The sequence below is a fragment of the Nomascus leucogenys genome, chromosome 8 (assembly GCF_006542625.1).
Source record: "Nomascus leucogenys isolate Asia chromosome 8, Asia_NLE_v1, whole genome shotgun sequence".
In the NCBI taxonomy this organism is placed as follows: domain Eukaryota; kingdom Metazoa; phylum Chordata; class Mammalia; order Primates; family Hylobatidae; genus Nomascus; species Nomascus leucogenys.
The window spans coordinates 47,644,202-47,657,506 of record NC_044388.1 but is presented as its reverse complement, the minus strand read 5'-3'; the positions used below and the strand labels follow the sequence as shown (position 1 = coordinate 47,657,506).

General features: G+C 40.1%; 1 protein-coding gene across 3 annotated transcripts in view; it reads right to left on the bottom strand.

The window, feature by feature from the left end:
- Nucleotides 1–13,305, bottom strand: part of HOOK3 (hook microtubule tethering protein 3) — a 134,143-nt gene that overhangs the window by 57,535 nt on the left and 63,303 nt on the right. For all 3 annotated transcript variants that reach the window (XM_003269653.4, XM_030817209.1, XM_030817210.1), the window contains exons 8-11: nucleotides 13,184–13,267; nucleotides 7,937–8,100; nucleotides 5,798–5,938; nucleotides 4,197–4,398 (exon numbers count right to left, since the gene is read on the bottom strand). In XM_003269653.4, coding sequence (XP_003269701.1) covers nucleotides 4,197–4,398; nucleotides 5,798–5,938; nucleotides 7,937–8,100; nucleotides 13,184–13,267 — 591 coding nt within the window. The remainder of the gene's footprint in view (nucleotides 1–4,196; nucleotides 4,399–5,797; nucleotides 5,939–7,936; nucleotides 8,101–13,183; nucleotides 13,268–13,305) is intronic.

The window sequence follows — 13,305 nt, the reverse complement described above, 5'->3', positions numbered from 1 at the left end:
AAAAAAAAAGTAAGAATGAAAGAAAAAAAGGGTAACTTGAAAGTTTGTAACCACAGCCTGTTAATAATACGTGGACTTGTGTTTGAATTTTTACTACTCGCATTGTCTGGGAAAACCTAAGCCAAGCAATTAGAGGGGTATTAGTTGGTAATGCTGTGGAAAATCTGCCACAAACAAACACACATACTGACCACAGAAACAAAACCTCAACCCATGAATCTCAGGATTCCCCAACATAAAGATGAGCTAATGAAAGAGCAAAATCCAAAATTATAAAGGCCATAAAGAAAATGCCACAATGAACAAGACTCTGTGGAAAACATCAACAGCAATAACAACCAAAAAATAATAGAATAAGATCTCCAAGGATTTCAGATTGGAATTATCAGATACAAAATATACATACTTAAAAAAATAAAGAGGAAATCTAAATTTTAAAAGGAGTTAAGAGGCCAGGCACGGCGGTTCACACTTGTAAGCCTAGCACTTTGGGCGGCCGAGGTGGGCAGATTGCCTGAGCTCAGGAGTTCCAAATCACCCTGGGGGCAACACGGTGAAACCCCGCATCCACTAAAATAGAAAAATTTAGCCGGGCTTGGTGGTGCACTCCTGTAATCTCAGCTACTCGGGAGACTGTGGCAGGAGAATTGCTTGAACCCGGGAGGTGGAGGTTGCAGTGAGCTGAGATTGCACCACTGCACTCCAACCTGGGCCACAGAGCCAGACTCTGCCTCAAAATAAATAAATAAATAAATAAAATAAAAAACAAAAAGGAGTAAGAGACCATCAAAAATAACCAGGGAGATTTGAAAAAGCAAAGAGGGCTTGTAGACGAAATATTATCATTTAAAAAATAAAGTGGCCAGGCACAGTGGCTCACGCCTGTAATCCCAGCACTTTGGGAGGCCAAGGCAGGTGGATCACCTGAAGTCAGAAGTTTGAGACCAGCCTGGCCAACATAGTGACACCCCGTCTCTACTAAAAATACACAAAAATTAGTCTGGGATGGTGGCGGGCGCCTGTAATCCCAGCTACTCGGGAGGCTGAGGCAGGAGAATCGCTTGAACCTGGGAGGTGGAGGTTGCAATAAGCCAAGATTGCACCACTGCACTCCAGCCTGGGCGACAGAGCAAGACTCTGTCTCAAAAAAACAAAACAAAACAAAACAAAACAAAAAACATATAGCAATCTTTGTAATATACTGGCAAAATAAAACATTCTGTACATAATCAACAAGGAATGCTTTCCCACCATTATTTTTACTCCAAGTTGTATTGAAGTCCAGGTATGCTGACTAAGAAGAAAAAAAAGGATATGGAATAGAAAGGGAGAAATTCGGCTGGGTGCAGTGGCTCACGCCTATAATCCCAGCACTTTGGGAGGCCGAGGCAGGAGGATGTCTTGAGCCCAGGTATTTGAGACCGGCCTGGACAACATGGAGAAACCCCATCTCTACAAAAATTAAAAAATTAGCTGAGTGTAGTGGCACACACTTGTGGTCCTAGCTACTTGGGAGGCTGAGATGGAAGGATCATCTGAGCCTGGGGAGGTCGAGGCTGCAGTGAGCCATGACTGCACCACTGCACTCTAGCCTGGGTGACAGAGTGAAACCCTGTCTCAGAAAAAAAAAAAAAAAAAAAAAAAAAGACGGAAATTCCTTTTATTTCTTTACTATATCCCTTCCGACAAGAGAATCTACAGACATTATCAGAAGTAATATGAGAATTTGGCAAGGTTGCAGAATCAATATATAAAAGTCAATTTCATTCATATAAATTAGCAATAAAGTGAAAATGGTATCTTTATTTAACTGCATTTAAAACAACTCAAAACACAAAGTACCCAACAGTAACTACAATGAAATATGCACAAAATCTTTAGAAGAACATTAATAAACTTAACCCAAAGACATGGAAGACCACGGAAAGGTATCATGTTCAGACAGGAACAACTCTCCCCAAATTGATTGACAGAGTCAATGTAATTCCAATTCCCAAGAGTTTGGAGTTTAAAGGGAAAGCAAAGGGCTGAGAACAGACACTTCTGAAAAAGGACAAAGTATGAGAGTCTGCACTACCACCTATCAAAATTGCTAAAAATTTGTAAAACATGAGTGTGACATTGGTGTAGGAAGAGATGAATATACCAAGGGAACAGAAGAAAGTGTCCAGAGATAAACCCACACACAATGTGGATATTTTAGAAATACAAGGTAGAACTGCAGGTCATTGTGGAAGAAAGGACTATTAAATAAATGGTGGTAGGCTGACTGGTTACCCACACAGACAAAAAGAGTCTCAAAGGGATCCCTACTTCATGCCCTACACAAAAATTAATTCCAAGTGGATTAAATACCTAAATGTGCAAAACAAACTTTAAATCTTTGTAAAGAAAATAGAGAAGATTAGACTATATCCTTATATAGGAAATAATTTCTTAAAATATAAAAAGTACAAATCATAAAAGTACTTGAAGTCCATTACGCTGAAATTATCAACCTCAAAAAAGTAAAAGGACAAGTCATAGATCCATAGGAGATTAAGTAAAAATATGTGCAAGTGATAAAGAATATCTAGAACATATAAACAACCTTTAGAAATCAGTAAAAGAAATGATTCAATTTTTTAAGTAGGTAAAAGATAAAAATAGGAAATTTACAAAAGAAATATGGTCAGTAAATATATTTGTAATCAGGGTAACATGAAGTATAATTAAAAGGAGACACCATTTTATACCCATCTAATTGGCAAATTTTACTTATTTTTTCTTCTCTCAAGACAAGGTCTTACATGTCCCATGTTGCCAGCAGAGTCACATGTGGCACAAAAGCAAAGCTGGAGTGCAGTGGTGCAATCATAGCTCACTGTAGCCTCTGAGGCCCAGGCTCAAGCGATCCTTCAACCTCAGCCTCCCAAATAGCTGGGACCACAGGTTCATGCCACCATGCCCAGCTAACTTAACGTTATTTTTAGAGATGGGGTCTTGCTATGTTTCCCAGGTTGGTCTGGAACTCCTGGGCTCAAGCCACTCTCCTGCCTCAGCCTCCCAAAGTGTTGAGATTACAGGCATGAGACACTGTGCCAGGCCAGCAAAATTTAGGTTGCCAATACTGTGTGTTGGTGATGATGGGAAGCAACAGGAATATAAACTGCTTGTTGGTAACGCAATCACTTTAAGGAACAATCTGCTAATATGTAACTAGATTGAAGATACTCTTAGATAGAAATTCCATCAAGTTGTAAAACCTTCACACATATATGGTAGAGGACCTGTACAATGCTATTTATATGGCATTTCTTTTAACATGGAAAAAAAAGCTGAAACATCCTGTAGGTCTCTTAACAGGAAAATGGATAAATTTTGGTACAGAGACTAACTGAGATACTATACAGCAGTGGAAATGAATGTTATAAAGCTATACCTATCATGATAAATAATCTCACTGAGCAAAAGAAAAAAAATTACGAAGAGTGCTTTCACTGTATCATTTATATAAAGTTCTGGAACATGTCAAAATGCTATAAATTTGTAGGGATAAATATATATATATGTAGCAAAAGTATAGAGAGACTAATGGGAATGAAAGCCGCAGCATGGAGGCTGCCTGTAATGAGGAGGGGGAGAGCATGTTTTATTCAAGCATGAATATTTACTGAACTATGCTTTTACATTTGTATATTTCTTAAGTATTACATAATAAATAAATAAATAAGTAAATAAAATAAAAGTACCTGCTATGGAGAGTTTAAAGCCTTTAAATATTAGATAAATATAAATAAATACAATAGGCCAGGCATCGTGGCTCACGCTTGTAATCCTAGCACTTTGGAAGGCTGAGACTGGTGGATCACTTGAGCTCAGGAGTTCAAGACCAGCCTGGGCAGCACAGTGAAACCCTGTCTTTACCAAAATACAAAAAATTAGCCAGGTGTGGCAGCATGCGTCTGTAGTCCCAGCTACTCAGGAGGCTGAGGCAGAAGAATTGCTTGAACCTGGGAGGTGGAGGTTGCAGTGAGCTGAGATCATGCCACTGCACTCCAGGCTGGGTGACAGAGTGAGACTCAGTCTCCTAAATAAATACAATAAAGAAAAGGTAAAAAACAGAATACCATGAAAACAAGTCAGTAATTTTGGTAAGCTACATGTCATAACCGAGAGCTTGCCTGAAACCATCATCAAGATGCTGTTTCTTTTACCTGTCTCTTGTAGGTTTCAAGTTGACTTCGCGCTGCGTTGGCCTTTCTTAACTCTTCCTCTAGACTGACAGTGTTCTGCATATACATGGTATTCTTCTCTTCTAAGAGTTTAACCTGTCGCCTTAAATCACCAAGGTCTTCTAGCTTCTTTTTATAAGATTCTACTTGACCTTCTAGTTTAGATACTTTATCAGAAGAATGTCTAGAATTAGATGGGAAATTAAAAAAATCAGAAACACATCCACACTTGTAAAGTTGTTTCAGTGTTAAGAAGGATTGCCAGGAAACACACATCTAATGAAATAAGACAAAAGTGATTCCAGGTTAATTTTCTGCACAGGTTAACAAATATGACTTAAGTTACAACTAAATGTTTAATGGAGAATAATAATTTAAGGAAACCAAGCGGAAGAGGGCAGCCAGCAGAGTCACATGTGGCACAAAAGAAAAGTAAGTTTAACAGTGTCCAAATAATTTGGCAATTATCAGTGACCACCGGAATAGCAGCTTCAGTGGGGCAGTGTGGGCAGATAGTGGGGTCGAGGAGAGAACGTCAATTTTACCTTACGTAATCTAAGTTTGGTTCTGGTGGGAAGGAGAGAGTAATAACTCCCGCTCTTTTTAAGATTAAAGAGACCTAAATGTGCGTGTGCATGTGTACGAAGGAGAGAGATTCAAAAGGCAAAAGAAATGAGGATTGATGTAACACAGTCCCTGTGTAGGCCAGAAAGGTGGAGGTCCAGAACACTGAAGAAGGAATTAACCCTGAACAGGAGGAAGAATAACAGGTCTACACTCTCTAAAGAAAGGGTGGGTGGGAACCCAGGGAAGTTTAGAGGTGCAGGAGACAAAAAACATGGAGAGTTCAGCAGTTCATGGCCTCTTTCTTCCCTACTATAGGAGACAAGGTCATCTATTGAGACTAAGGCATGGGAGGTGTGTGGGGAGGGCAGCCAGGGGAGTAGAATCCTGAGGAATCAGAATGGCTGTGAGTGAGACAATGAGCAGGGGGAGGGCGGGCCATTGGGAAGAATCCAGCTCAGAAGGAAGCCACCAATTGGCAGCAGCACAAAACTATCAATTATGCATTTCCCCGTTCTCAGTATTCAAAGAGCAAAAGTGGAAAATGTAGATGGTTGAGATAATCAACAGAGGATAGGAGACTGTACAAGTTGAGGGGGGAAAAAATGAGGTGGCAGGGAGTGATGCAGCTCATGAGAGAACTGAAGGGATAATAACAAGGCCCAGCAGGAAAATGAGGCCTTGCGGGCACGGCAGAAGAACAGCTCCAGAGCTGTACAAGTAAGAAGTGACGGTCAGAATTTCTATTTTACAAACATTTGTATATCGCTTAATTGCCAGACACTGTTGCAAGTGTTTACAAATATAAATTCACTCAAGTCCTCATATAAACTTGAGGTAGGCATGTGTATTGTTTCCATTTTGCAGATGAGAAAACAGCCATACCGAGGTTGCATAAGCAGCAGACCTGGGATCTCAGCCCAGGTAGCCTGGCTCTTAAGCTTGCTAGATCCTCAGAAACCCTAGAGTTTCTAACACCAGAGCCAGACTGTGCTGGGCGGCAAAGGTGAGGTTTTTACCTCAGCACGTCGATCTCATCTTTCAGAGACTGAGCTTCATCTGCCAAAGTGGTCAGTTCCTCATTCTGTTGCCGAAGTTCAGAGATCTCCTTTTCTAACTCTTCACAGCGTATTCGATAATCATCTTTGGCTGCTTCTAGTCTGTAACCGACATAAAATAGACCAAGAAAGCACTATTTACCGCCTCCTCATTCTCCTTAGAACAGTAAAAGAAAAATATAAAGCATGAGAATAAAGCCTTCTTGAATATGTCTCCCATGTTAGTGGCCACAAGCTGCATTCTCAAGCACTAACTGTCATAAAAATGAACTCCACTGTCCCAAGTCTTGGGAACAGTGACAACTGGTTACGATTTCCCTACGAGAAAGCAAGACATTATGCAACATTTTTCCGAAATACTGCAGATACAATTTATTTAAGGGCTTTTATTATAAAATTAAGACATATGGTCCGGCACAGTGGCTTACGGTAATAAACCCATTATGTTAATAAAAACAACATACTCTTTATGAAAAATAACTATTTTCTAAAACAGAAAAAGTGAGAAGAGTGGCACTGTTTTACATTTTTGTGATTCTATTATCTGTTTTAATAGAAGACAGCTGGGTTCTCATATTTGTTTCTACATTCATCTGTTGGTGACATGTTTTTTTTTGGCTGAAGCATATGAAGAAAATCCAGCCTTGCAGACACATAGCTGAAAAAGAGAGGGTCTTGCAGATTCTCCAAAATGGTATCAGAGGACCTCCAGGAGCCTCGACCATTCTTTGAACTGCTGACGTGGACCAAAGGGAATGGGCTGTTTCTAAGGAGCCTAAGAAAAGTTTGTTACTTTTCCTGTTAAGGTGAAAGAAAAAAAAAAAATCCAGAAACATTTCACTGAGGAGTAACGAGAATAGTTATGTTACCACACTCAGTTACTCAGTAAAGTAAAAATCTAACTGATGTTTAATTTCTGTTTTAACACTAGAAATCTATGGCGAGGTAAGAAACAAGTCATGACGCACTTTTTAGTAAACCGTAACAAAATATTTTCATCATACTCTTAAGTCTTTCAATTTTGTGCTTCTGTCTTATTTTGCAGGACATATTTTCCTTTTTCTTCTTTTTCCTTTCACCACCCAAAGGTCAAAGGGCCCTTCTTCCTTCTTTTTGGACTTTTCTTCCCACAGAAGATGTCTGGAAGATTGTTCCTTTAAATCTCGCCTGTCCTTTTAAATCAGCTCACCCCTTTAAATAAGCCTATCTCTATAAACACACTCATACACACACACACATATAGATTTCTGTGTCTATAAATGCATCTGTCTTTTAAAAATCCCTGCCTGCAACTTTTCATGGCATCTGGCCCTTCCCGAAGATGTGCTTATTTTGAAATCCCTAATCTGTGGTTTATGGTCTGCTCTGACAATTACTTTTCCAAACAAAAGTCATTTCAGATTTTCAGTGAAATTTAATCTTTCTGGTGATCATGTCAACTCGCCTTCAGGCCTCTTCACAAATGTTCTTCCTTGGTCTTTCTTGAAAGTTTCCTCAGTCACCTTTGTTTCCCACAGAGGCGCAGGTGTGGGGTGCTTCTTCTCACTCAGGTATTCTGTAGTTGCGGCATTCTGCCTTCAAATAATAAGGAGGGTGGCGCTCTGATAGAATGTTTCCTAGATGTGAAGTAGTTTCATGTTGTGTGAGGAGATTCTGAGAAGTTGTTTATTTGGAGCCTCCATGGACTGCAGCTTCCCAGAAGTCCTAACATTATATTCTTTTTTTTCTCTCTTTTTTTTTTTTTTTTTGAGACAAAGTCTCGTTCTGTTGCCCAGGCTGGGGTGCAATGGCACGATCACGGCTCACTGAAATCTCCACACCCCCAGTTCACGCGATTCTCGTTTCTCAGCCTCCCGAGTAGCTAGGATTACAGGCACCCGCCATCATGCCTGGCTAATTTTTGCATTTTTAGTAGAGATGGGGTTTCATCATGTTAGCCAGGCTGATTTTGAATCCCTGACCTCAAGTGATCAGCCCGCCTCAGCCTCCCAAAGTGCTGGGATTCCAGGCATGGGCCAACGTGCCTGGCCAATATATTCTTAACCTTAAATGACAGCTAACAAATTTTTAAAAAACAGATTTTAATGAGTTGTCTTTTACCTGAATGTTTCTTCTTGGAGCTGTTCTAATTGAGTCTGGAGCTGCAAATGCCTTCTTCCTGCTGGACTGTTAGGGTCTTCTATAGAATCAGATTGATTGAGTCTTTCCATTAATACCTGATTCTCTGCCAATAAACTACTTTTCTCTTCCTGCAATGCTGCAACCTGTTGGAATATAGGACAAAGGCAGTTATTTCTTCCAATTACACTGGCATCAGCTCAATCACTTGTGAATTACCATTACAAATTAAAGCCTATATATATATATTTTTTTGAGGCAGAGTCTCGCCGTTGCCCAGGCTGGAGTGCAGTGGCGCAATCTCGGCTCACTGCAAGCTCCGCCTCCTGGGTTCACGCCATTCTCTTGCCTCAGCCTCCTGAGTAGCTGGGACTACAGGCGCCCGCCACCACGCCTGGCTAATTTTTTGTGTTTTTAGTAGAGATGTGGTTTCACCATGTTAGCCAGAATGATCTTGATCTCTGGACCTCATGATCCGCCTGCCTCGGCCTCCCAAAGTGCTGGAATTACAGGTGTGAGCCACTGCGCCCGGCCATTAAAGCCTATTTTTAAACAAGTACGATCAATCTCCACTCAAAACATTTACATCATTTTGGAATACTGCACATGCAGAGCAAGATGTAAGAGTAACAATTCATTCTTATTTCATATTTGAAGCAACACCTCACCAGACAAGATATAGAGATGGCAAATAAGCACACTAATAAATAATCATTAGTTATCAAGGAAATGCAAATTAAAATCACAATATTATATAACTACACTCCCACTAGAATAAATAAAATTAAAAAGACTTTTACCAAATGTTGGCAAAGAAACTTGTGGTGAGAATATAAAATGTTTCAAACATTTTGGAAAATAGCAGTTTCTTAAAGAATTAAACATGCAACTACCACATGACTGATTTAGCCATCCTACTCCTAGGTATTTACTCAAGAGAAATAAAAGCATATGCCCACATGAAGACTTAGGAAGAATGTTTATAGCAGCTTCATTTGTAATAGAAGAAAACTGGAAACAATCCAAACGCATGCCAACAAGCAAATGGATAAATGATTTGCAGTATATCATATAGGTTGAACACCCCAAATCCAAAAATCCAAACTCAGAAATGCTTCACAATCTGAATGTTTCTGAGCACCTACATGACACTCAAAAGAAATGCTCATTGGAGCCATTTCAGCTTTTGGATTTTTGGATTTAGGATGCTCAACCAGTAAGTATATAATGCGAATATCCCCAAATCCAAAAATATCCTGAATTTCAGATATGGAATACTCAACCTGTATAAAAGAATACTACTCAGCAATAAAAAGGAATTAACAATTTACAGCTACAACATAGATGAATCTCAAAATAATGTAAGAAGTCAGACAAAAGGCCGGGCGGGGTAGCTCACGCCTGTAATCCCAGCACTTTGGGAGGCCGAGGTGGTGGATCACCTGAGGTCAGGAGTTCGAGACCAGCCTGGCCAACATGGTGAAACCCCATCTCTACTAAAAATACAAAAATTAGCCAGGTGTGGTGGCAAACGCCTGTAATCCCAGCTACTCAGGAGGCTGAGGCAAGAGAATCGCTTGAACCTGGGAGGCAGAGGTTGCAGTGAGCTAAGATCGTGCCATTGCACTCCAGCCTGGGGCACATGAGGGAGACTTTGTCTCAAAAAAAAAAAAAAAAAGAAGTCAGACCAAAAAAAGTCAATATATATGGCAGAACTCCTTTTCACACAGACAAAAAGAATCTAATTTTCAAAACATAAACATGGCTGGCATGGTGGCTCATGCCTGTAATCTTAGCACTTTGGGAAACTGAGGGAGGAGGATTATTTGAGCTAGGAGTTGGAGAACAGCCTGGGCAACACAGTGAGACCCTGTCTCCACAAAAAAAATTAGCTGGGTGTGGTGGTGAATGCCTGTGGTCCCCACTACTTGGGAGGCTGAGGCAGGAGGATTGCTCAAGTCCAAGAGGTCGAGGCTGCAGTGAGCCATGATCACACCACTGCACTCCATCCTGGATGACAAAGCAAGACTCTGTTTCAAAAATAAAAAAAACACAGGCCAGGTGCAGTGGGTCACGCCTTTAGTCCAAGCACTTTGGGAGGCCAAGTTGGTAGGACTGCTTGGGGCCAGGAGTTTGAGACCAGCCTGGGTAACATAACAAGACCCCATTTCTACCAAAAAAAAAAAAAAAAAAGAAAGAAAATTTTAGCCAAGCCTAGTGGTAGGCGCCTGTGGCCCCAGCTATTTGGAAGGCTGAGGTGGGAGGATCACTCAAACCCAGGAAGTTGACTGCAGCAAGCTGTGATCATGCCACTGCACTTCAGCCTAAATGACACAGCATGACCCTGTCTCAAAAAACAAAACGATAAACCAGATGAGGTGGCTCACACCTGTAATCCCAGCACTTTTGGAGACGGAGGTGGGCAGATCACTGGAGCTCAGGTGTTTAAGACCAGCCTGGGCAATATGGCAAAACCCCAACTCTACAAAACATAAACAAATTAGCTGGGCGTGGTGGCGTGTGCTTACAGTCCCTGCTACTCAGGAGGCTGAGGTGGGAGGATTGCTTTAGCCCAGGAGGCGGAGGTTGCAGTGAGCCAAGATTGCACCACTGCACTCCAGCCTGGGTGACAGAGTGAGACCCTGTCTCAAAAAACAAAACAAAACATAAACATGATTATTTAAGAAAATAACAAAGCAAAGGGGCTTATAACGAAAAGCTACAGTTTCCTACGGAGTTTTCCCACTCTCCAGAGAATAGTTTTTACGGTGCCTAATTTTATTGCTTTTGGTTGTCACTTTACATATCTAAATAATGTTACACAATTATTTCTTGACTTATCAACCTCAGACATTATCTAGTGACTCTCTCCTCTGATATGTTTGATTATAGCAACTTGTGCCATTCCTTCCTACCATAAATATAGTTAATCACTGTTCTCACTTCCTTCACTGATCACCTCTGCGACCTTAAACTACTTATTGATTCATTTCACTCAGTCACCCACCCACTCATTCCTCACTCACCTACTATGTGCTAGGTATGGTTGCAGTTTTCTAAGTGCAAGGGATACAGTGATGAAAAAAGGGAAGTTCTTACTCATGTATTATATATTCAAAACAAACTATAAGTAAAAACAAATCATTGCACAAGAAAGTAAATTAATAAATACATGTAAAAACCAGAATATGAAGTGCTATGCAGAGTGATATGGTTTGGATATTTATCCCCTCCAAATCTCATGTTGAAATGTAGTCCCAAATGTTGGAGGTGGGGCCTGGTGGGAGGTGTTTGGATCACAGCACTGGATCACTCATGAATGGCTTGGTAGTGTCCTCATAAGTGAGGGAATTCTTGCAAGACCTGGTTGTTTAAAAGTGTATGGCACCTTTCCACCCCTTGCTCCTACTCTTGCCATGTGACACAGCTGCTTCCCCTTTGCCTTCTGCCATGATTGGAAGCTTCCTGAGGCTCTCACCAGAAGCAGATGCTGGAGCCATTCTGGAAAGCCTGCAGAACCGTGAGCCAATTAAACATCTTTTTTCTTTACAAATTACCCAGCCTTGGGTATTTCTTTATAACAATACAAAAACAGCCTAGTACACAGAGGGTTAAAATAAGAACAACAAAAAAGACTGGGTGATTATTTGGGATTACTCAACCATGGAAGGCCTTCCTGAAGAGAACTACTTTAGACCTACTTCAGTGCCTGATGCATCTCAGTGCCTGACATTTTATGACAAATAAATCAGGTGATTTTTGAGCTGAGGTTGAATGACAAGGAGCAGCCAGCCATGTAATGATTGTCTCCCTGTAGAAGTGGTTCTAGATGCCCTGCTTGGTTAAGATGAAAGCCATCATTTCTGGCTCTCCCTTTCCTTCATCATTCCTGTTTTACTTCTCAAACTCTATCACTGGCATCTTAACTTTTACAATGATGTTTCTCTATAGGACAATTCTAAATGTTGAAAACCAGTAAGGTTTACATTAAAGATTACATGCTTATGACTGTGTTGCTGTTTTCTCCACAGCAAAACATGCTGTAGGGCTACCTCTTCTCTTCTCATAACCTCTCTGCAACACTATCATTCATTTTGCAATCTGTCCATACGTGGGATTGGCAAACTGTTCTGGTGTAAAGGACCATATTGTAAATGTTTTAGGCAAGTACTCCACTCTGTCGCTGAAGCCTGAAAGCAGCCACAGACAATACATAAAGGAGCCATGATAAAATTATATTTGTAAAAACAGAAAGCAAGCCATAGTTTGCCAATGCCAGTATATAAATTTAATTTTATATTACTAAAGATACTTATATTCTGCTTATAAAAATAATGAAATCTTATTAGTATAACTCTTAGCATTTGTATATAAATTCTAAAATCTGAAATGCAATTAACAGCACTTACATTACAACTTTGTAAATATTATTTCCTAGATAACCCAACAAGTGTGATGTGATTACTTTCTGCATCCAATGCAATGACCAACTCATATGCCTTTCAAAGCAAAATGCCTCTTCTATTACAAAGTATTATGAACTCTACATATGCATAACCCAGTTTTAACAAGTACCAAAACATGGCCAACTATGTCTCCCATGTATGTCCCCCTCTTTAGTCAAAGTAAATTCCAAAAAAAAAAAAAAAAAAAAAAAAAAAAAAAAAAAAAAAAAAAAAAAAAAAAAAAAAAAAAAAAAAAAAAAAAAAAAAAAAAAAAAAAAATTCCAGACAAATAATCTTATTTTTGTCTGTTATTTGTGAAAGGTATTCTCAACTTTACCTTTAATTATGCTCTTGAATTTTTTTTTTTTTTTTTTTTTTTTCAGATGTAGTCTTGCTCTGTCACCCAGGCTGGAGTGCAGTGGCGCAATCTCAGCTCACTGTAACCTCTGCCTCCCAGGTTCAAGCAATTCTCCTGCCTCAGCCTCCCAAGTAGCTGGGATTACAGGTGCCCACCATCACATCTGGCTAATTTTTTGTATTTTGGTAGAGATGGGGTTTCACCATGTTGGCCAGGCTGGTCTCAAATTCCTGAGCTCAAGTGACCTGCCCCTGTCAGCCTCCCAAAGTGCTGGGATTACAGGTGTGAGCCACTGCGCCCAGCCATTTTTTCCCTAAAAAAGAGTTGCGTTATAGTTAAGATATACTGTATGGCAGTCCATAGCACCTTTGGTGGTACTTACAGTGGTATGTTTCAAAGAGGTGGTGCACAGAACAGATCTCTTACCTGCATATCCAATTCATGGCATCTTTGAGCAATTTCTTCCTTTGCTGACAAAGCTTCATTTAGTTCCTCTGTAGTTTTCTTCAGCTAGTTAGAAACAAAGAGATAAACATTTTAATATGAAG